At 37.3% G+C, this 22,227-nt stretch overlaps 1 protein-coding gene across 23 annotated transcripts in view; it reads right to left on the bottom strand.

The window, feature by feature from the left end:
• Nucleotides 1-22,227, bottom strand: part of MIPOL1 (mirror-image polydactyly 1) — a 176,240-nt gene that overhangs the window by 8,863 nt on the left and 145,150 nt on the right. For all 23 annotated transcript variants that reach the window (XM_048950008.1, XM_048950006.1, XM_048950005.1 and 20 more), the window contains one exon: nucleotides 16,734-16,964. In XM_048950008.1, coding sequence (XP_048805965.1) covers nucleotides 16,734-16,964 — 231 coding nt within the window. The remainder of the gene's footprint in view (nucleotides 1-16,733; nucleotides 16,965-22,227) is intronic.

Here is a 22,227-nt window from a genome sequence, read left to right as displayed (position 1 = left end):
GTAGATAGGAAGTAAAAAATAACATCATTTTATCAAAACTGTAAAATGTATTTTATCTAATGGCTGTATCAGAGCAGGAAAACCAGTTAACACATTTTGGATTTAATGCCACAAGTCGTGACTAACACGCATGGTACGTACTGAAACACTGTTGTTTTCCAGGAACCACAAAGTGACATGAAACTACACCTCTTATTGTACTCACCAGATGACTTAATTCCTGAAACTTGATTAAGAATTCACCACCCTAACACAATTATCAGACACCAGGAAATGTATGTGGAAAGTTCACCTGGTTCTAGTTGTTTCATAGGTATTCTGAAGAATCAACTATTAATGACTTCAATTTCATTTTTTAAGTATCGGTAAAAAGTTACTGCTTAGCCATGCCTCTCCCTCCTATTGTCCATGTACTGATTTTCCTTTTTTAACCAACAAGTGCATTTTTTCCTGTTCTGTAACATAAATCTATGGCATTTTGTCTTTCTGAAGGCGCTACCCAGACAGTTCTAAAACACTACAGTTTGTTCACACACGTACAAAGTCAGGCATATTTATTCCTTAAAATGGATGAATCTGTGCTTTCTGGGTTCTAACAGCTCTAACTCATAGTTACTTATAGGTCACACTTTCCTCAGCTCCTCCTCCTGAGATGTTTTCCTGTTAAATCAGCTCCATGTGCAACTTTAGAAAACAATGACAGATCATCCCTCAATATCAACAGAACTAAAGGACTTTCTACCCTCTACTTTCAGAAGCACCACTGCAGCTTTTTTACCACTTTAAACATCACTGGAGGCCCTCCCCCCCCACTCTCTCTCACTAAAACCTTCTCTAATATGCTTCAGGACACAAAGGAAAGGAGTAACATTTAAAACAGAAGGTTTGGATTGCCAATTGTTTCTTGGTAAACAGCAGAAACAGCAAAATCCAAAGCCAGAGCTTATTAAAATTTCTGCTCAGTCTAAAGGAAATCACGTAGCTTACAGAAGAGGGGTAAAAATGTATTTAATGATTGAGGTTTCCTTCAGAGATGCAGGCTAGGGGTCCTACAGTAAGGCTCAGCTGTGCTCCACACTGGGATCAGCCAATGGCACTGCACATGGCAGTATGCAAGTTAGTGAGGAGCTGCCCGTGTTTGAACAGAAATGCCACTGGGATGAAAGTAGATGTCTTCTGTTTAACCTTGAAACTGTCAGGCTTCATAGAAAATAATGAGGCTTAACAAACATAGCTTCTGCTTTTCAAATGAATGATGACTGAAATAATCAAAATGAAGTATCCAGCACCAAATTCAGACCGTGCAGGGCTTATTTGCCTTTTGTTTCAGTCATGTGTGGATTTGCAAATTTATTTATTCTTTATTAGAAGAAGGAAAAAAAAATGCAGCAGGGGATTAAGAAACTGTACCTTTGAAAGAGATTTAAACAATAATGTAAAAGAGAAACAGTAACAGCTATTTATAAGATAAAAAAAACAGAGGGCAAAATTCACCCCTACACAGACACAAGACCCAATATACCACTGAAATCCCTCTTAAGCCTACAAAATAATGCTATGGGCTGAATCAGTGCTTAATAACTCTTGATACAGGCCTCAGGGGGCTTTTCGGAAAGATAATCCTGGACTCTTTGTTCACCCAGGGCCCAACTCTGCCATTCTGACTCACACTAAGCAACATTTTTCTTTGTGAGTAATAAAAGACAGCTAATAAGACCATTTGTGTAAGCGAGGCACTACCTGTGAGGGGTGAGGATGACAGAATCACCCCTTCTTGGCCAGGCTTTGCACCAAGCCTGGTGGCTTACTGCAGGCTGCTCCTTTTGGAAAGTGAGCATCTTAATCTGCAATAAGCTAAAAGAATAGTGCGATGCCTCAAAATCAAAACTAACTGAAATGTCTCAACAGCCAAATGAGACATGCTGAGAACTACCCTGAAAGTCTAGAGGTCTGTAGAGTTTGATTCAAAATACAGAGGGCAGTGACCTGAAGAAAGCATCTTCTATTGCTCTGTGCAATCATGATTCACCTACCAGTACAGCCTCACTATATTTTACTTCGCTAAAAGCAGCACTGACTACACTTGATGGTATGCTAAGACACGGATTTAACAAATGAAGGTTTCTTTTCCTTGCGAATAAACACTTTTCTTGGTATAAACGCAGTGTGCAATATGACGCTTGGAACAACTGAGCAAAAGATACATCATTGTGAAGAGTTTTGAAATGTTGCCTGAACATGAATGTTGTCAGCTATGTCTTTCTCAAGACATATTCTCCATCATTCTCAGCTCCTCTTTCAATTATTTTAAATTGCATTCTCTTACCATCTATACAGCTGACTAGAGCCTAAACAGACTGCATGATGTTACATGGAATACTCTTACATAGTTCCTGAACAGACTGACAAAATAATTTGACTTGTAGCAGATCTTCATAGAGTTTTATTCCCTTGAGCATAAACATTTCGATCATAGAATCAGCTTCAATAAGACTTAAAATTCTTACTGCCAGAGAAGTTTGTTTAAGGAGCCCAGAAGCTGGATGTAGAGTTGAAAAAAACAGTATCTACTGGTGTAACCACCCTCTCTACTGCTGACTAATGAAGAAATCCAGCTTTAAGCTGGAGCTTGGGATCAGGAAAAAATCTGAAACCATGTAAATCCACATAGCTCCTCCCACACTGCTACATTTTTGACCAAAAGAACTCACTCCAAATGAATGTGGTGGCTTTCATCCATAAGTTCTGTACATGACAGAGTTGCATTGTCACAGATCTTCCAGCGCATTGTGCCCCAGAAGTGGCCAAAACGTATGTTCAAATGAAAAGAAACCCAATGAAAGCATCCTTCAAGTAGCCTATGCCCTAATCTGCAAAGTAATATACAGACTAGCAGAAAACAATAGCTTCTACCTGCATATGGGGGGGGTAAGTGATAAAAGCAAAATCCTCCTGGATTTTGAAATGCTATATAAAGGCTTATAAACCTAAACTACAACCCTTAGTTATCTTTCCAATAGATAAGATTAGGTTTAGGCTATGAAGATAGCCTTACTTGCATGATATCTAGCTTCTTCTAGAATGTGTTTTGCGAACACAAATTCCCTTTCGAAACCAAGCATTTAAAAATATATTAGATAAGTACAATGCATTGGACAAAAGCATTGCAAGCAATTTAGCAGCTAAGCTCAGTGAATAACTGACTGCTCACTGAGTGGTCACACAAAAAAATTCACTTAATTTCACTTCAGTATGAAAAAAAACAACTTTTTTCTCTCCTTTCCTTTGGTTTTCCTCTTGGATATGTTTCACTGAACTCTGCAGAGTATTTTTGCAAAAGTCAAGGAAACTAGTGAGACAGAGAGGAGAGGCTGCTTTGAGAAAAGCACCTTCCTAGAATTAGGTGCTTGGTTAGTGCATCATTTACTCTAGAGGTGAGAGGAAACTGGTTCAGATCTGGGTTTTGTAGAAGTGAGCCAGACTCCAGTGGCTTCCCTCTTCAGGAAGCAGCACTGTGCTAACATTGGGTTCTGAGGAACTGTTTTCAGTTTCAATTGTGGAAGCTGTTCTCTTTGAATAAAATGTTTAAATATTTACAGCACCAAAGCCTGGAACGTACAGGTAAGGCCTTGCAGTAGGTGGCCTGCCATGCTACAGAGGCATCTCTCTCTTGCCCTCTGTGTGGGTGAACGAAACTTTAACTATTCTTACTCCTAAATTTAAATATTATTTTTGTCACAATAAAAACCTGCCTTTAGAAAAACAGTAAGTTCCAACTGATTTACTAAAAAACATAACCTGGCTGCATGTAATGGGTCATATACCAAACTCTAATAATTCCTTCGTAAACCATCATTCTGTTAATGACTACACTGGCTCAGAAGGACCAGTTTCCTAACTGCCTAACCAAGTTTCCTCTGCACTTTTTGCATTGGATTCTGGGTATTCAGCAGTGGTTTAAAACCTGATGCCAGAATTACTGGGTAGAATTCTGTGCCCTGTGGTAGACAGGTGGCTGGACTGACTGATATAAATAGTCTTAAAAGATAAGTCTTAGAGACTGATTTAGCAGCATCAGCAAACTCTAAACTGTGGTACACCACAGTGTTGAATCTAATTACTCCAGACACTGCAGCCAATTCCTGCCTGACCAACACTGGTTGTAATGTCACTCCAAAATGTATGTTCAATTAAACTTACAGACCTTAAATTTGGCTCGGCAAGCCATTCTGTCTCTGAAAAGCCCTGTCACAAAACAAGCATTCCTATTAAATCCCTTTCTCAGCTCATCTTCTCAGCTCAAAAGAGTAATTCTGTATATGATTAAACTTAGAAGCAAATACAGCCAGTTGGGCTCCTGACAGCAGACATATTTCAAAATAAACCGGGCTTACACAGGCCTTGGCTAAAATATTAAGCCTTTATCTGTGGTCCACAATAACTAATCTTGTCACATTGTTTGCTTTCTACCTTCTGTTTGGAAGATTATGAGCTAGCTCACCATTACTATTCACCTTGTGCCATCACCAGCAGCAGGAAAAGTAAGTGATAAACGCAGTTGGTCTGTTTTTACAGTATTTCACTCTACTTTGAATTAATGTAGATTGCTACACAGAATACTGTGTACAGAAAGTACAGAATAATACAGAATCAGCACTTCTGCATCTGTGCCAGATTTTATGCCACCTTGTGAAAGGTATTGCTCCTTTGCTTTCAAATATTTTCTCAGGACAGCATACACCAATTGTCTAAAATAAATGAAGTTATAAGAAAGAAAAAGAAACCCTGAAATTATTATGCTATGGCACCATCTGCTTCAGTAAACTGAAATCTACAGTATACTTGCCCTTTAGACCAGACAGAGACCTGTACTGCTGGATCCAACTTTCAGATCTAAGCACATGCCTGGCATTGAAAGTTAAGAAACAAAAAGTAATTGAAATAGAGAATATATTGGCATACTGGAGGCCAAATGATACTCATCACATTATTTAATCAGATCACAGAACTTCACCTAATTAACACCAGCTTCAGTCCCACAGTTTATATACTGGTTTTATGCAAAGTTTACTACTTTTACTTGTGTAAGAAAACCCTTTTCCATACCTCCTTCCATAAGCCTGAAATGCTTTTAGTACTGACAGTTACTGTTTCCACTCTCTTTGTATCACAGTCTCTTTCTAGAAGAAATCTTGACACATAAGCCTACTCTTCACTGTGACAGCACTTCCACATAGTTTGTGCTGATATGACTAGGCAAGGATCTCCTAGATTTTCTTGCAGGAACTCTCCATCATCTGCCTAAGAAAAGCCAGCAGTTTTACTTTATTGCTAATGTATCTTCACCACAGAAAGTATTCTGTCATAGTATTTATTCATCTCAAAAGAGGAATAAAATAAGCTGAGAAGAAAGCTGATACTTCCTATCAACTCCTGAAAAGCACTAATTCTGCCATCTGGTAATAATGAAAAGCATGACTAGAGAGCCATGACTTACAGGCATGCTTATTCTGTCTCTGAACAGTTCCCCACCTTCTTTTTTGAGAGCAATACAGTCTCAGAAAAGCAAATATTCTTTCATTTGAACACTCACAATCTGGAAGGATGGTCAGAAATGTTATGTGTTTAAAAGGCAGACATCAAGCCTATTTTGAATCATGCACATTTTGCATGTGGCAAAAACAGCATGCAGAGAAGGGAAATGACCTGCTGAAGCTCAGTCAGCCAAGAAGACAGAAAAGACCTGCAATTGTGTTTTTTTTTTTTCCTAGTTTAACTTTATATACAAGTAGTTTTGAGCTGGACTGGGTTCCTCATGTGCGCGCATGCATGCACACATATTTTAGAGGTACGGGCATAAATGCCTACAGAATTAAGAGTCTAAAATTGCTGGGTACAGAGCACAGTTCTCTTGGCACTTGGCACTACTTAACCCTCTTATTCCATATTCAGCTGAGACATACTTCAGTAAATGCAGAAAGCACCTTCTTTGAAGCAAGTTTTGTTTTGTTGCAAATTCTTCTTCAGGAATATTAAAAAAAGGTCAAAAATCTAATGCCAAAACAACTAATATGCTCAAAACAAAGAGTTAGGATTTCAGATGCAGGAAGAGTAGTTTGATAATACTTATAAGAATCTGTAGAAAATGGGGTTACTAAGAGACTCTAAACTTCAAAAGGATCAGTATGAGGTAAGTCACCTTATTACACCATTCTGTGTATTTCTTATAAGCTTTCTTTGTAGGGCCAGGTCTGAACCTCTCAGTTGCCAGTCCCACCACTTTTGAGCATGTTCTAGTTAAGCAATGCTTACAGCGAGTTCATAAAATCTAAAACACTGATGCACTGCTCAGGCTGTTTCCCAAGTCCACCCCACCACAGCACAACCTTGGCCGACCCCCCTTGATATCATAAGCAATGAAGACAGCATTAGCTTTTCATGATTCCACAACCATTTTACAAAACCTGATGCAGTCTTGCTGGCTCTAGACAGCACTCAGCTATGTTCTGTCTCCCTGAGGTGGTTGTGACCAAGAGCAATCTGGAACTTGTGGTGAGAAAATTCCTTCCCATAAAATACTGTCAAATTCCTGCCCTATACATTAAAAGTATCACATTTAAATAGGTTTGATGTATTTCAATAGACTTTCTCTCTTGTGTAACTCATGTGATGCTGTCCACATTGGAAAGATTTTTGTGGAACTGGAAAGATCAAAGAACTGTAGAAAAGGGTTTGGATGCAAGAAGAAAGAATTTAGTGGAGCTCTCAGTTGCGATAAGCCCTTCATAACGGGCTCAGACTGGTAGCTGAGCTCCCCACCTGTCTGATTGAAGACAAGGATGCCCAAAGACTACTCCTGGATGCATGAAGTCATCCTCCAAAAAATATTTCTAGAGAAAATAAGAGCAGTCTTTCCTCATTAGTGGATCACAAAAAAAAAAAAAAACAAACCAAACAAACAACAAAATAACCAAACATGCATGAAACATCCTCTCCTTCTCTTAGTAGGACAGATAGATGAAATCAGCATGAAGGTTATTGCAGTGATGTTGTAACGGAGTCCTACGTGTCGGGACAAAACTAGAAAAAATGTCTCATTGCTCATTCACACATAAAAAATGGGATTTTAAAATATTAGCTGAGAATCAGCATCACAATCTGAAATGTCTTCTTCAAATGTGTAGCGTTCCTTAAAGCACAACCAAGACCTTCCACCATGTTACCAACCATTTGAAGCCATGTAAAGCTAGTAAAGAAGTAAAGAAGTAAAACCAAGTCTTCCCACTTTTAAGCCTCAGTGAGCTTCCCTGCAGAAGCAGGCACCTAAACTATTTCCAACATTCTCCTGCAAGACAATTCACGGATATTTTTTTTGCACTGGCCTTCTAGGCCCATTTTGCTACATTTTCCATGCAACTGGAAATGAGTTTCAGTGTCACATTTCTGTTCTCTTGCTTCTGGGAGATGAGAGAATTCATGAGCGAGGATGAATTAAGAAAGAATCAGTGCTCCTGAAGCTAATTTTGAAGACAGCTTTAATTTTTCTCAACTAGTGACCTTCCAGACTCTAATCTTGCTAGCAATTCTGCCTGGTGGTGACATGAATAAAACTGATATTAAAAAAAAAAAAAAAAAAAGGCTTTTAATTTCTGCTGATGCAAGCATAAAAATTTGGCTTTACATCAAAACTTCTAAAATTCTTGAAAAGCATTAGTGTTTAAAATCAGAGTACTTTCAAATGTCTTTTGTGTAGTTTTCTGTGTAGGATATTCTTTTCATTATATGTAGATGTGCACTTATTACACCCTTCAAATCATTTACATGATTATATTGCTAAATAAAAATATAAGGTAATAGAAACTGATATATGGAATAAAGTGCAAAATACAGTCATTTTATTATTCATATCTCCAATATCTGCAGCGTCTTCCATCCAAAGGATGAATTTTGATACTTTCTACAGGTAAAAATTCTATAACCTGAAAGAGAAATGATAAAATTTGGTCCTAAAGATTTATGTCTTACGGCAACTCAGTCTTTAGTTGTGTGTCCTTATATTTAACCGACGTATAGCAGAAAACTAGAACAGGCAATTATGGGGTTAAAGATGTTGCTGGTGCTCATGTCTAGAAACACAGTTAATACTGCATTTAAAAACAAAAATCTTGTTTGAAAAATTAAACGGCTTTTAAAACATCTGGCTATTACTTAGATGACTTAGTATTAGATTAGAAACATGAACAATTTGTATATACATATACATATATACATACACACACACACACACATATACTCATTAAAGAACTGGTACCTGCTTCAGTAAAGTACACTTAATTTTAAGGAGTGGGAGAATATTCAGTGATTTCAAGCTTGCTTAAAATTAAATACTTCACTGGTTTGGGTCTTCTCAATTATTTTTATCTGATGATGACTAATCCAGCAATTCTCTAAAAGTTTATATGTATTTCAGAAGCTTCAGCAAGCCTGGTATTTCTTGTTCAGCTCTGCACATAGATTTACAGTATTCAGTCTTTTGCATACGTTAGGAAACAGTATGAGCATTAACAGAAATACCGCAAATTTATTTTTATTCCCTCAGCCAAGCCACAAATAAATGACTCCTGCAAACAAACTAAATACTATTTAGTAACGGCAATGCAAATGCCATTAATTTATTTTATTTGGATATAAAATATTAAAAGAAAATGATTATTTACTGTGATACTCATTTTATCATCTTGGTAGAAAAGCAACTCTGAGAAAAAGTTCTCTTTCCTTTCTTCAAGGAGAACTCAATCTGTTTCTCAAAGTTATTAAATATTTTTTTCATAGAATAGTTATCTATAAACCTACAAATACTTTGTCAGAATGCTTCCTCCTATTGGGCAAACAACTTCAAAATCTGATTTGTTTGTGTTATTGGCCTTACTAAATAATGGCCTTTGCAAGTCTGGTTTATACCATTTATGTTAAATATGCCAACATTCTGATTTTGCACTGAAGTATTCCACAACAAGCTGATATTATACAATACAAACCCAAGAGCTAGCCAATCCAGTTTACTGAGAGTACTTAGTGTATTTTGCTACTGATAAATCAATAAAACCATGTTGTAATCTACAAACTTCCATCTCTGTGAAGCAGCTATAAGCAAACTGCAAATGAACACACAGGTCAAAAACTAGGATGCAGTGATTATGTTGACTCTGAAAACATTTGACTTTCATAGAATACATTCTAGTGTTTGAGAGAATGAAGTTTCAGCACTGCTTATATTTTCCTGAAAGACAGATGATAAATATTCAAATGATGATAAATATTTGTGCTTATATTGTAACTACCCATACTTTAAGAAAAGTATTGCAGTGCAATCCACAATTTACAGAGGTTAAGTAAGTGTAAATCATAGCTACACAAAGAAAATAAACACTTTGCTTAGACTGTACACTCAGTTTTGTGTTCTTCATCCACATGAAAGTCCCTGCAGTCAATGGACATCTTGGTTGTGCAAGTAATGCAGGAAAGACTTCTCTGTATTTCTACTTTGCTTGAGATTTTTTTGCCTTTATTCTGCTAGGTGTTCATGATCGATGCCAGGATAACGTACAGATGCTAAAGATCTAACCATTACTTATGACACACAAAGCATCCATTAAATTCATATTTCACAACCTACTGTGGCAGTAACACAGACTACAACTTTTGGTATTGAAACCACAACATCATCTACAAAGGCCCATCCTCCAACAAAAAGGAGATGACAGAAGACATTATGAATCATTAGTATATTCAACCTCCAGACTGCAGAGAAAGCCTGGCAGTACCTTGGATAGGATTTGTAACAACTATAAGGGAAGGGTGCTTCTAAACCAGCCAAAGAGTTTTTGTGTTTCTCAGTCAGAAGTTTTTCACTTGTGATAACACAAGCCTTCTCTTCTCTGAGCTGGGAAGCTATCAGTATTAGAGACAGTTAGAATCTGCAGCTCCCTCCATCCCAGTCTTCAAATGCTAACTGGACTGCAATAGGGAACATGTAATTCAAAAACTGGCAAGAAAAGCGTCATCCAATTAAGATAGTATCATTCAATACTGAACACACATTTCACTCCAGCTTTGCAGAAGTGGTGTATTTCCTTCTGAACTGCATGAACGTTGGGCACACCAAGGAAAACAAGACCCACTTGGTGATACTGAAACATAGCATATCAACAAAAGTGGAGAATATGCCATGAGTGACTGAATTTGTTCAGCTCACCTTAGATTTCACACTAGTTCAATAATTTATTTCCTCAAAACTGAGTGAATTTTAAACTGATTTTACTCTATGCTGAATTTCTCTGAAGTTGAGCACAACCTCACTGGCTTACTAGATGGTTTTATTACAGCAAGTAGGTATCTCTATCAGACTTTTCAATTCATCATTTCACCAGGCATATTAGTGTAGTCTGAGTGGAATTTTTCTGAGAAAATTCTCTGGTAGTGCAGAATTCCAAGTATTTAAATAAATTCTGTCCCTGCTATGTGAGATACTGTTTTCAGTTAGATCATACATGACTTTTTAAATACATTTCAATTATTCTTAATTCCTCACTAAACCTAATTCCTTAAGCAGACCACTGCCAAGCCTATTACTCCTAAACCTGATAATTTCACGCTGCCTGTTTTTGCTACCCTTGTTAATGGTAATATTTTCATATAAGACACGATATGCTCGTTACTACATTTTGCATTTCAGACTCTCTTATGTTCCTCTTCATGCCTTGCATGCCAAAGAAACTTTACATTAGCTCTGCTGCACTGCAGAATTCTTTGGGGTATGTGGTAGTTTTGCGTGTCTGGGAATCTTCCATCTGGCTAGTGTGGGTTTCCTAAACACTATAAAACCCTGCCTGTGGAGATTGTATATCTCTTATGGGCCCCATGGAGTTTATAATCTGCTTTTAATCATTGCACAAAGCAGCCAACGCATCAGTTCTCATCAAGCATTTTTTTCCACTTTGAATATCCTTTAATGACTTTTGATCCAGTTCTGAGAGTCCAGAGCTATTGCTGATTTTCATTGGTATCCTGACTGCTACAAGATTTTCCTCCCTCGACTCCTTCCATGCAAAGTCTCATAACCATTGACTTCTACTGCTTGTTACAGTAAGTAGCAGATTCATAACACTTTGCTCTCACTTACTGGTCTTTTGAATACAGCCACCAGCATCTGTTTCATAGCAAACTAGAGGTCAGATCCTTAGTTAGGACAAATTAATGCAACTCAGTGCAACAGAGCTAAGCCAATTTACTGTAAGTAAGAAAGTACCTCTATGTTTACATTCTTCAACAAGTCACCAGAACTTCCTTTACATTTCAAAATGCCAGCATCAATTAAATTCCCTATATGATATTAAAAGATTACCATATTCAATCCCAGCAGAAATTCACAGTAGCAGACAATGTGGTGGTTTCATTAAAAGCAAAATCACTTTTGACACAAATCAGTGAAACTATTAAAATCTATAAAGTTACACTTCTCACTGCCAGTAGTTGACATGATCTCACATTCACCAGAATGTATTTTTGTAAGCTAAAAAAGAATAGCAGTTTAGCATAGTCAGAAGATCCAAACATCTAAATGTATCATCTTGATAAAATAAGAAATCAAATTATATTAATTCTTTTGAAGGATGAAAATAAAAGACATGTATCTTCAAATTAAAATAAAACCAATCAAGTTATCTGGCATTTGGTGTTACATCCAAAACAAATAGCTCTAAGTCTGGGTGAATGTGCAACTTGTTTCCTTTGTGTAGCGCTTCTGCCTGCAATTTCTAATTAACTAGCTCTATTCTTATCTACAACAGGAGACTGAAAGCATACAAGCCACAATATAGACTTCAACTAAATATATGTAGGTATGATTTTAAAAGGGAGATAACTAGTTAACAACATTTGCATATAGCAAGGAGGCTCAATAGGTATAATAAACCAGAACTGCTGGCTTTTAGCCTGCTCCCTGCATAGTTGTGCTGTACTGAATACAAACTGTACATTAAAGATACCATGTTTGCTGTTAAAAATCTCCAGGGACCTTAGACCTATACATAAAGATACTTATTTTACTCTTTTCTGAGACACTGACCTGTATCCTCATTTAAAAATGAACACTCCATCTTTATGTTATTAAATCTTTGTTTTGATCTATTAGTATTCACCAAAGTGCCATTTTACACAACCCCACACTGAATAGGCAAGGCTGGAGGTAACCATCTGCAGCTTTAGAGGCTGCGTTTGAATTGATGAAAAGAGCTTTGTGTTTTCATTGCCAAGTTTGATTCTTCCAGTCATTAGACATTCTCCTCAGATCGCATCAATGAAGCGGACTCTCTTACACCCATGTGTTAAATTCTCTTCTCCTCATGGTTTCCTTTGCCAGCTATACTCCAGAAAGACTACTGGGTCTTAGCCACATTCTTCTCACAGCTGTGTTAAAAAACAGCATCAGAGCGTCTTCCCAAAATCCATATGTGTATCTGGTCAGTCCCCTGTCGGAAGGTCACCTCTCATTGTGGTGTGATTATTCAAATATTCATTCTTGTTCTTGAGCTGCACTGCTCCGATCATTCTGAGAGAGATTAGGCCCTCCAGTGAGCACTGGAGAATGTCCTGGACATCCATGTGAAATGCACACGGCTCCTGTACTGGCAGGGCAGATTAGCTTTAATTGCAGAAGGGGACTCCAATCACTTAGTAAATGCTCAACCGTAATTTTTTCATTTCTATACTCTGGCAAATGCTGGTAAAAACTGTTTGTTTCTGCTGTCTTATTGACAGACTTATTTATCAGCATCAGCTAAAAAGCAAAACTATGTGAGCAACTCTGATAACAGAGAAATCATGTTCAGAAATGCTAGAGGGAAACCCGGGACCACTCATACATGGGTGCATTCCAACAACAGTGAAAGCTAGGTGGTCAAACGGCACACCTTAGGAGGTAAAGCAAATCAGTGTTATTACAAATTGCGGGGTTTTTTTTGGTGAGAGGCAGTAATTTTTTTTTACTAAAACCACCTGACTGTTTAGAACTAGTTTATTTTTTTCTTGTATTCAAAATATTGATAAATTTTATCTAATCTGTAACTAACTTTCCTGAGCTCCTCCTTAAAAGGAAGAAAATAAAAAGACAGTTTCTTTAATAGTCAGTTAAGGACAAAACGAGTAAGAATTACTGCTTTATATTTTAGCACTGCACCATTACTGCATGGTGGTGTGTTTACTTTTAGAGGACTACATAGAAATTCTACATGCATACCCTCCACTGCCATCTCCTGCACACAGCTATATGAGTGTGCAAAGGCTGCGTTCACAGATGCAGAGCTACACTTTCCTGAGCCAGAATCATTAAACTGTGAGAAAAAGAATAAAAGCCTTGATAGATAAACTGCATTAAAATTCACTCTAGCTGCAAAGTCATTGCAGAAAAATTTCCTGGAAAAAAAAAAATGCATCAAAAATGGCCTCAACCTTTAGTGATAATTGGCTCATATTGATTTGCTACTACACCATGATCTCCTCTGATCTCACTGACACTGGTAGCCATTCCTCAATCCCAGAGGCTCCAGTGGGAAGGCCAGTTTTAAAACACCTCTCTTCCCTTGCTGGCAGAGGCATTAATGAATTTGCCAGGTTTTAAGGCCACCTTCTCCACCTCACTGCTGAAGCTGCAGCAGCTGACTCCTGACTCCAGCAGAACACACTTGCAAGCCTGTGGCACTGTGCCAGCGCTCCTTGGGGTCCTGTGCCTCTGTGTTTGTCCTTTGTAAATGTTAATGACACAGTGAAAATCAGAGTATAGCATCAGTTAAAAATCTTTAGAGTCCTGCAGATTTTTTGTAATTTCCAACTGAAAAAATATGTACTACGTTATGCGTACATGAACATGTATTTATTTACACACACAGCACAGTTCAGATGTGTATTTGATTTATAAACCAGAATAATACTTTCTTCAAAGTCTAATATATATCTTGTTAGTGTTTCAAAACCGAAATACATTCAAACAAATGCTACTAAATCTGTGCAGCCACTCTCCACCCATCACTGTTTTCTGTTTCATACCATCCCTGTCTGCTTCACAGGCAAGAGCACACATCCATCACACTGCTGTGAGCTGATGGGAGATGTTTACCCTTTTTCAGTGTCAACAGAATTTGACTACATCTAAGTTCACTATAAGCAGATTCCAGTATATTCCCCTTCTGGTTCCCAGCTGCTGTTTCATGTGGGACAGGATCCAGAAATTTTTTAGATGCCTTGTGTCCTGATCACAGAGAGCCCAGGACCACTGTTCTGATTTGGATCTTGCACTTAGAAAGCAACAATTGCAAGTAAGTACACAAATCAATGAAATCATGGACAGAGAATCAATTAGCAAAGACACAGTGAGCATTAATAAATCACATGATACAAAGATACAAAGCACACTCTATTTCAACATTAATTACTCCAGTTATATTCTTTTTAGGGAAGCTCATAACTATTTTACTTGTCTAATTTTTAACTGTAGTTACTTATTCAGATATTTTACTGAATAATACCGAGAAACTATTTTGTATAGTTGCTAAATGTGTGTCTCATGTCAGAATTAAATGTTACTTAGGCATTTACAAGAACAAGCAGTCAGGTAAACAGACATTTAAAAACCCTGCTTAGGTGATGAATTTTAGCATCTCATTTCCAATTACAATAAGCACGCTCTTATGACTGCTAATAATTAATACCAGCGCAATTAATATCATGAAGCCTTTCAGCTGACAGGTTTATAAATGCTAGTTCTTTTTTGAAATGTAGAGCATCCTACATCTTGGAAATAAAAAGCTAACAAATGAGTTCCTGCCTAATTGCCAAACACTGATTTGTATGAAGCAGTTGAGGCTACAAAGGAATTGGGAATTCTCAGCCCGGTTTCCCTGCTGATGAGTAAGAACTGTCTGTGTAGTTCTCCCAGAGGTGTCAGAGGAATCTCTATAGTGTCACACAAGGGTTCTTAGCTCAAAGTAAACACACTTTCCACAAACTCAGCTGCTTAATCTGTTTGCAGGTTGAATTATAAGATGGGGGTGGATGACTCTGGGTGCTGGGAAGACGCACAGAGCATTTCCACAGTTTCTTGGTAAAAAGGGCATGCTATTGTCATCAAAAGACTTCACCCAATTGTTTAATTTTGCTATAGGCTCAGTGGTCTGATCTCAGCAATAATGAAAACTAACCTGATCAAAAATTTCCCAAGTACTTGAGCATGTTAAATTGCATAAATTCTTTGCACTACAGCAGTGCATCAGTGCAACTTTAGTTTAGGTTGTGTCTGCACTTCTGCTCCATGCACTCTGGTTACACAGGATTTAATAAGACTTCTCCAGAACAAAAACAAAGCAAAAACCTTCACTTAAATGTAGATTGCAAGTGTTTATAAATAAAAAGAAATGCAATAGCAACTTTAAAATTACGCACTGTACAGAAAGGCACTACCAATACTCACTTTTAGGTGCTGTAGTTATTTTTCATAGTTTTTTTTTCTGCAAGCACATTTAATGCATCTGTTGAAGTTTCAAATGCATCTAACTAGTGATACTAAAGACCTGAATAATTCTCAGTCACTGGAGGTTTTAAAGTGATGACTGAAAATAAGAATTTTCATATTAAAAATTAATGAAAAATACTAATATTAATTTTTAGGTAGATAAAAATACATTAAAAATAATGATATAATTTGCATTTTGTTAAATAGGAAAACTCAGTATGATTTTTTACTTACTCAAGAAGAACTCTCATTAGGTCCCTGCAATATATTATCAGCCAATTCCTAGTTGCTCTTGAAATACACTGCAGACACTGAAGTTGAAAACAAATATAGACTGATGAGAAAATTTGCATCAGTTCAGCGTTCACAACCTTGGAAGGGTGCTTTGAGGCTAAGGAGTGGAATACAGAAATAAGAAGTGCCAGACTGTGCGGAGGCACTGCCTACACATTTTCCTATTTCCAAGAAATCATTCTGTCAAAAACTTACATGCTAGCAATAACTATCATGACAATAATGACTTCAGTAGAGATAAACTTTTGAGAATTACACTTTGGGAAAGAGAATATCATCTCTGCTCAGCCATTCAGAGACTTCCTGCTGATTTCAGTGAGATTTTGAAGCTACTCCTAAACAAATCCAACAGCATTTCCTGTTGAATGAATCCTGCCCCATATGTAACAGACAAGAAATCATGAGAGAGCCTTAAGATTCCACCTTGCAGTTTTAAAGGTAAATGCTCTGTTGTCATCGGAGTGCCATGGGTGTAAATCATTCAGTGGGAATGGAAACATTTTCCCTGTACACTGCACATGCAGAAAGCAGTTTCTGTAACACAAGTGAAAAGCATCCTAACCGCCACAGCACTGTTAAAATCAGCTTCTTAGCTGAGTCAATAAAAGAACAAGGAAGGAAGGAAGGAAGGAAGGAAGGAAGGAAGGAAGGAAGGAAGGAAGGAAGGAAGGAAGGAAGGAAGGAAGGAAGGAAGGAAGGAAGGAAGGAAGGAAGGAAGGAAGGAAGGAAGGAAGGAAGGAAGGAAGGAAGGAATTTGGAAGGAACTTAGTTATGAGTAGCATCATACTTCCATTCAAGAAAAAATACCAGAAGAAACAGTATTTTCTCTTGGTTTTCCATTGCAGTTTTTCTCGAAAGAAGGCAAGTGACTTACTTCTGAACCTTCTCATTGGCCTCCTTCAAAGCCTCCAAGGCCTTCTGAAGCTTCAGCTCGGTGTCCTGCTGCTCAGACTGAGATTGCTGCAGCTGAGCTGCCAGGTCCTTAAGCTGGCCATAGGTAATGGTCACAATGTCCTCCCTGTCTTTCAGGCCACCTTCAGAAGTAATGAAAGCACAGTGAAGCCAGTCATTCAGGCTCACTCCTTGAGACACAGGTTTGTGTAAACTGGGGAAACAAAAGCATACACACTTCCTTAGGTTTCAGCATAACACTGAACTGCAAGAATCGTACACTCAGTTTAATTAATATTATCACATATGGAACTAGATAACAAATAAGTTCTGTTATAAATTATATATAGATATTATCTATACATAATGAAGTAAGTTCTGCTTCAAAGATGATGGAAAACAAAAAGAACATTTGATTTCCACAAGTGTCTTCTAAATGTATGTAACAACTAGCAGATGTTTAAAAAGCAAAAAGGCTATTACACAAAAAGTATTTTTCAACTGCAACATCTTCCCAATCACTTCATCACCTGCAGAAACAAGTTGTTAGTGTGATTTACATAAAGTTGAATTAGTCAGTGAATATTACTACTGTGTTATTAACTCATGTTGCACAGCCCTTTCTTTTAGCAAGCAGACAGATCAACTACAGGGGGTTTATTTGAGAATTGCAGGTTTTTCAACATAATGAAAGGAATAAAAGTGCAACAATGTATAAACAAATGGACTATTCAGAAATATGAATCATTTGTGAATGCTAACCAATGCCAAAGCTATCAATAACTAAAGATGATAAGCAAAAAAAAGGATGTTGGACAGGCAGTTTACATGTAAGTCATGATCAGAAATTCAAAAAAGAAGAATGAAGAAGACTGCGTATTGGGAAAAAAATTGGGAGCCTGTTAGATTGTGAATTATTTTCCAAGGAAGCAGCAGGTGTCCAACTGCCTGAGTTATTAAGGTACAATGCAAAAATCACATTAATAACTGACTCCCAGTGAAGAAGCCAGCACCAGAAGGCTCTTCATGGAATTGACAGTGATATTTTTCCTCCTCTTCATAGTTACATTTTTATGATGAATTTTACACCAGTGAAAACGATAATGGTAGTACAAGAAACTCACGGAGCACATTTATAAAAAACAATGGCAGCAGGATATCATAATGAGCACTGTGTTTAGATAAATAACGTAACTAATTTCAAGACAACTTTACAGATATCAGAAGCTGTTGCTATATTGATGAGTATGACTTGATATCATCCTTTTGACTAATGACCATACAAACATCAAATGTTATTTCTGTGTGAATTTCTAGTAGCCGTGCAGACTAATTGCACTATTTGAGACACTCTGCATGTCAGCAGCTAGTATGCAATAGCACACTTTCTTCCTTCCCAAGGTGTCTGTACTGAAAACATCCTTCTTTCTGTCAATCCATAGATGAAAATCATATACAAACTAAAATATAATACACACGGACAAGCAAAATGTGAATAAGCTAATGGAAATCTAGAAGCTAAAAGGTCAGAGTGTTGGTATGTCATTACGTCTACTACCTGAGGTTGTCTGAAAATAAAGTGAAGAACCTTTTCAATTAAATGAAGACATATTGAAAATATAAATATTTATAAAGAGATATTAAAATCCCTAGAACAGTCTCACTAAAAATAAAATTACTTTTACAGTTGCACATAAAATTTATTGACTGAAGTTCTACTACAGTTGAGTGTTGATCACCATGGAAAAATACAAAGATATGCAAAAAAGGCTGAAAGCTGGGTAATGAAAAACCAAACTGATGTCCAGTTCTTAAACACCTGGTACAAGAACAAAATGAAAACAAACAAACAAACAAAAAAGTCGCTGAGACGCTAATCTGTTCAGTGAATATATGGATCCCTGGTTTTCACACACACACACACACACACACACACACACACACACAAATAAGAATCTAAACTTAAAAATCCTAACATTTTCACACCAAATGTGACTTGCTTTTATTTTTTGGTTGTTTTTTCCTCTTTCTAGAACATATGAAAAAACAGAGCCTTTTATTTATATTCAAAATACTGTCTATGTCTGACTACAACTGGGCCCCTTCTGAAAGACTGGCAGTGAGCAATATAGCATGAAGTACACAGTTACATGTTTTAACTCTTAATGATTGCACCTGAGAGACAAATAGATTCTGATATATACATGATATATACACATTTTGTAAGCCAGCATGGCACCATGGTTGATAATCTTTTAAACCTTTTTTTCAAAAGCATAAAACTGCCAAATTTTCAAGAATATGTACTTTGCTAAAATGCTTTAGTCTGGGTTGATAATACTAATTTGAAATTCTTTCATTAATCTCCATAGGATTATTTCTTCAAAAAATGTTGATGTTATGAATCAAAAATAAATGAGAGTTCTATGCCTGGGGGTGGTTTACAAAAGCATTCAAACAGCTACTTGATTTAAGTAATTCACATTTTGATTATACAAAACCTTTTTGCTTACTCTGACATAACTGTATTCAAGCTAGGTCTGAGAGCTTCAATTAAAGGCTGCCTTTGCTGTGTCCAGGAGGAAGAAAAGTCAAATGTGATGCTGTCATTTATGCAACTCCAACAGATAGCATGAAGTCCTCCCAAAGCCAGAGCAGTTTCAAGCCTGCTACAAATTGCACCAATTATAACTGTTCCCAAAGGGCCTTAATACTGGCTGAAAGTCAACGGCATGAAGTGCTGCTCTTAAAACACTTCTCTCTTTTTGCCAGGCATACTTTTGCTGCAAGGTGAGAAATGCTTTTCCACCTGAAGCAATTACTGAATAACACACAGAAACCTTCTATCTAAAGGAAAAAAAAAAAAAAAAAGTAGAAACCAAACATGCCCAATTTGTCCTCTCCTTCCACCTCATCCCCAATGATAAACATCTCTAGTGTCCCCAAGCACACGCAGATCTGATCTGTGGTGTTCTCACCACAAGTATCACTGACACTCAGGTTCTGTAGACAGGTTCTCAGCAGCCAGCCCACACTCAGGTTGGTGTGGAAGAGGTCTGTTCATCCTGCTGCAAGCTCTCAAGGGTTGGGCAGCATGGAAATCTGGGAAATACCACCTCTGAGGTACTCATGGGAAACAATGCAATAAGACAAGATTTAAAAAGCCTATAACATCTAGAAGGACTTTGACATTTTGCTGCAAAGCAGAGGATATAAAATGATGAAGTTTGCATAACACATGAGTCAGGAGCCTGACAGCTGGTAGACAGGTAGCTAGATGGCATTGCCCTACCATAGACAAATATTTTATCAGCCTTCCTTCCTCCACAATTAAAAGAGTTAAGAGTACTGTTTTCTTTCCACTATAACCACCTAAACATCTTTCACTAGCTTAATCAATGGCACCAGCTTTGTTAGCACAGACTGTGTTGAGCACGTTATGTACAACGCAGACTGCATTTTGTGCATTCTTCTGATCCATCACAGTGTCACTATCTTAACTCTAGCATGAGCTCAGACATCCTCTTTATATTACGTTCTTTCACCAAACTCAAGAATAAGCACATGTAGGACAGAGCCCACTACTCATGTTCTTCCCTGTGTTGGCTGTTGATATAACCTTAGGGTTTTACAGGATAACATCTCAACAAATTAGCATTGATCATGCTTGCTCACACCACCAAAATTAACTGCTTGTTAATCTGGATTCTAGGAGAACAGTAGACTGAGTTTCATCCTCCTCTGCTGAATTCATCTAGAGAAACCTGTGACCTGTACAAGGGTCCAAATAATGGGGCTGCTGTATGATTGTATGGGCTCGTTATCTGATGATCGCCCATCTCAGACCTTCCATTTTTAAACAGATACAAATCATTTGCCTCCTTGGATCTCAACCTTTTCACCTTTCAGTAAAACAATTGCATTAACTTGATGATCTCTGGAGGTCCCTTCCAATCCCTACAATTCTGTGATTCACTGCTGAAAAGAGACTTGTCATTGTTGAAACTGAAGTCAGATGCAGCACAATTTGAATTCAGGAAAAACTACATCCAGCACAATTTGATTTTAGGAAAAGTTAAATCTTCTGATGACATCAAGCAGCATTCTCTTTTGGATCTCATTTTCATTCTCCAGTGCACCTCCAGTACTCACACCATTCCCAAGTGAAGACTAGTCTGTGAGAGGTAGCAAAGACTGACAGCTCAAATGATTAAATAAGGTGTCCTTCTCAAGCTTGAAGGATTGCTGAGACATGTTCTCAACAAAAAATAATTGGAAGCCATACTTTCATTACAAACCCTTCATTTATGCAGTTGCATGGTAATCAGAAATCACCTAATGTAGCCAATGGGCAAACTGCTCAGATAGCACTGAGTCACACGCCAGCAATATGCACATGAGATTCAATGTTACCCATTATTCCTCACATTTACTATAGCATTGAATGGTCCAGGAAACCCTTAAAAATATCTTATGGGTGACTAACGCTTGGTTAAAACAGAATCCAAGCAAAACATCCATACACGAAGCGTATCCATAAGCAGAAGAAAGCATTCTAAAGATTTTTGCATACCTTCAGATAGATGCAGACGCATAGTTACTAGCTTGTGGCCAAGAAATGCTCCCGAATTTCCTGAGCTCATGATGCTCTCTTGCAGCAGCACATGGAGCAGGGCCCTCTATTTTAGTGAGAACTGTTGGTGATAGGTGGACAGTTGGACTGCATGATCTTGTAGGTTTTTTCCAACCTTGGTGATTCTATGATTTTCTCTGATTGATTAATGAAAGTCTGGCAGTTGATAACTTAGCATTAGCTTTTTTCACACATACATCTACTCTCAAATAGAATGCATCTGAATTTACAGAAGAGACTTGGATATGTTCTATGCTTTAATCCTGAATATTACTTGATACTTTTTAACATGAATAATAAAATAACAAGATTTCACAACAAATCTGTATTAATTGCAAGACACATATCCACAGGCTATCATTTTTTTTCCCCATGAATTAGGGGATTGTGTTTTCAGCATAATAGCAGCAAACTACGATCTACATGGCTCTACTACCTACAATAGTAGATACTTCTCAGTTTTATTTAGCTATATGTTATTCCTACAGTCTCACCATAAAATGCTCCTGTCATGTTTTGACAGCAAATTAGCTGTATTAGTATATTTTAGCCTAGCATTCACTGAGAGAGACTATTCATTTGTGAAGCCTAAGATCACTACGAAATTAATCTAAAATTTTATAAATAATTTTATTTTGTATAGTGCTTAACCACACTAGAAGTTACAAGAAATAATTTTACTATCTTTTATCTTCTCTTTATTGCCAATTTATATGCTTTGGCCATTCTTAAATATTTGCCAATGGCTTTAGTTAACAAAATAACATTAACATTGTATTTGTAATACTGCAGTTATTCCCCACAGTAATAGATTGTTTAGGTAACACTGCAAATACAGAGGAAA

The sequence above is a fragment of the Lagopus muta genome, chromosome 6 (assembly GCF_023343835.1).
Source record: "Lagopus muta isolate bLagMut1 chromosome 6, bLagMut1 primary, whole genome shotgun sequence".
Classification (NCBI taxonomy): domain Eukaryota; kingdom Metazoa; phylum Chordata; class Aves; order Galliformes; family Phasianidae; genus Lagopus; species Lagopus muta.
This window is presented reverse-complemented; position numbering and strand designations above follow the sequence as displayed.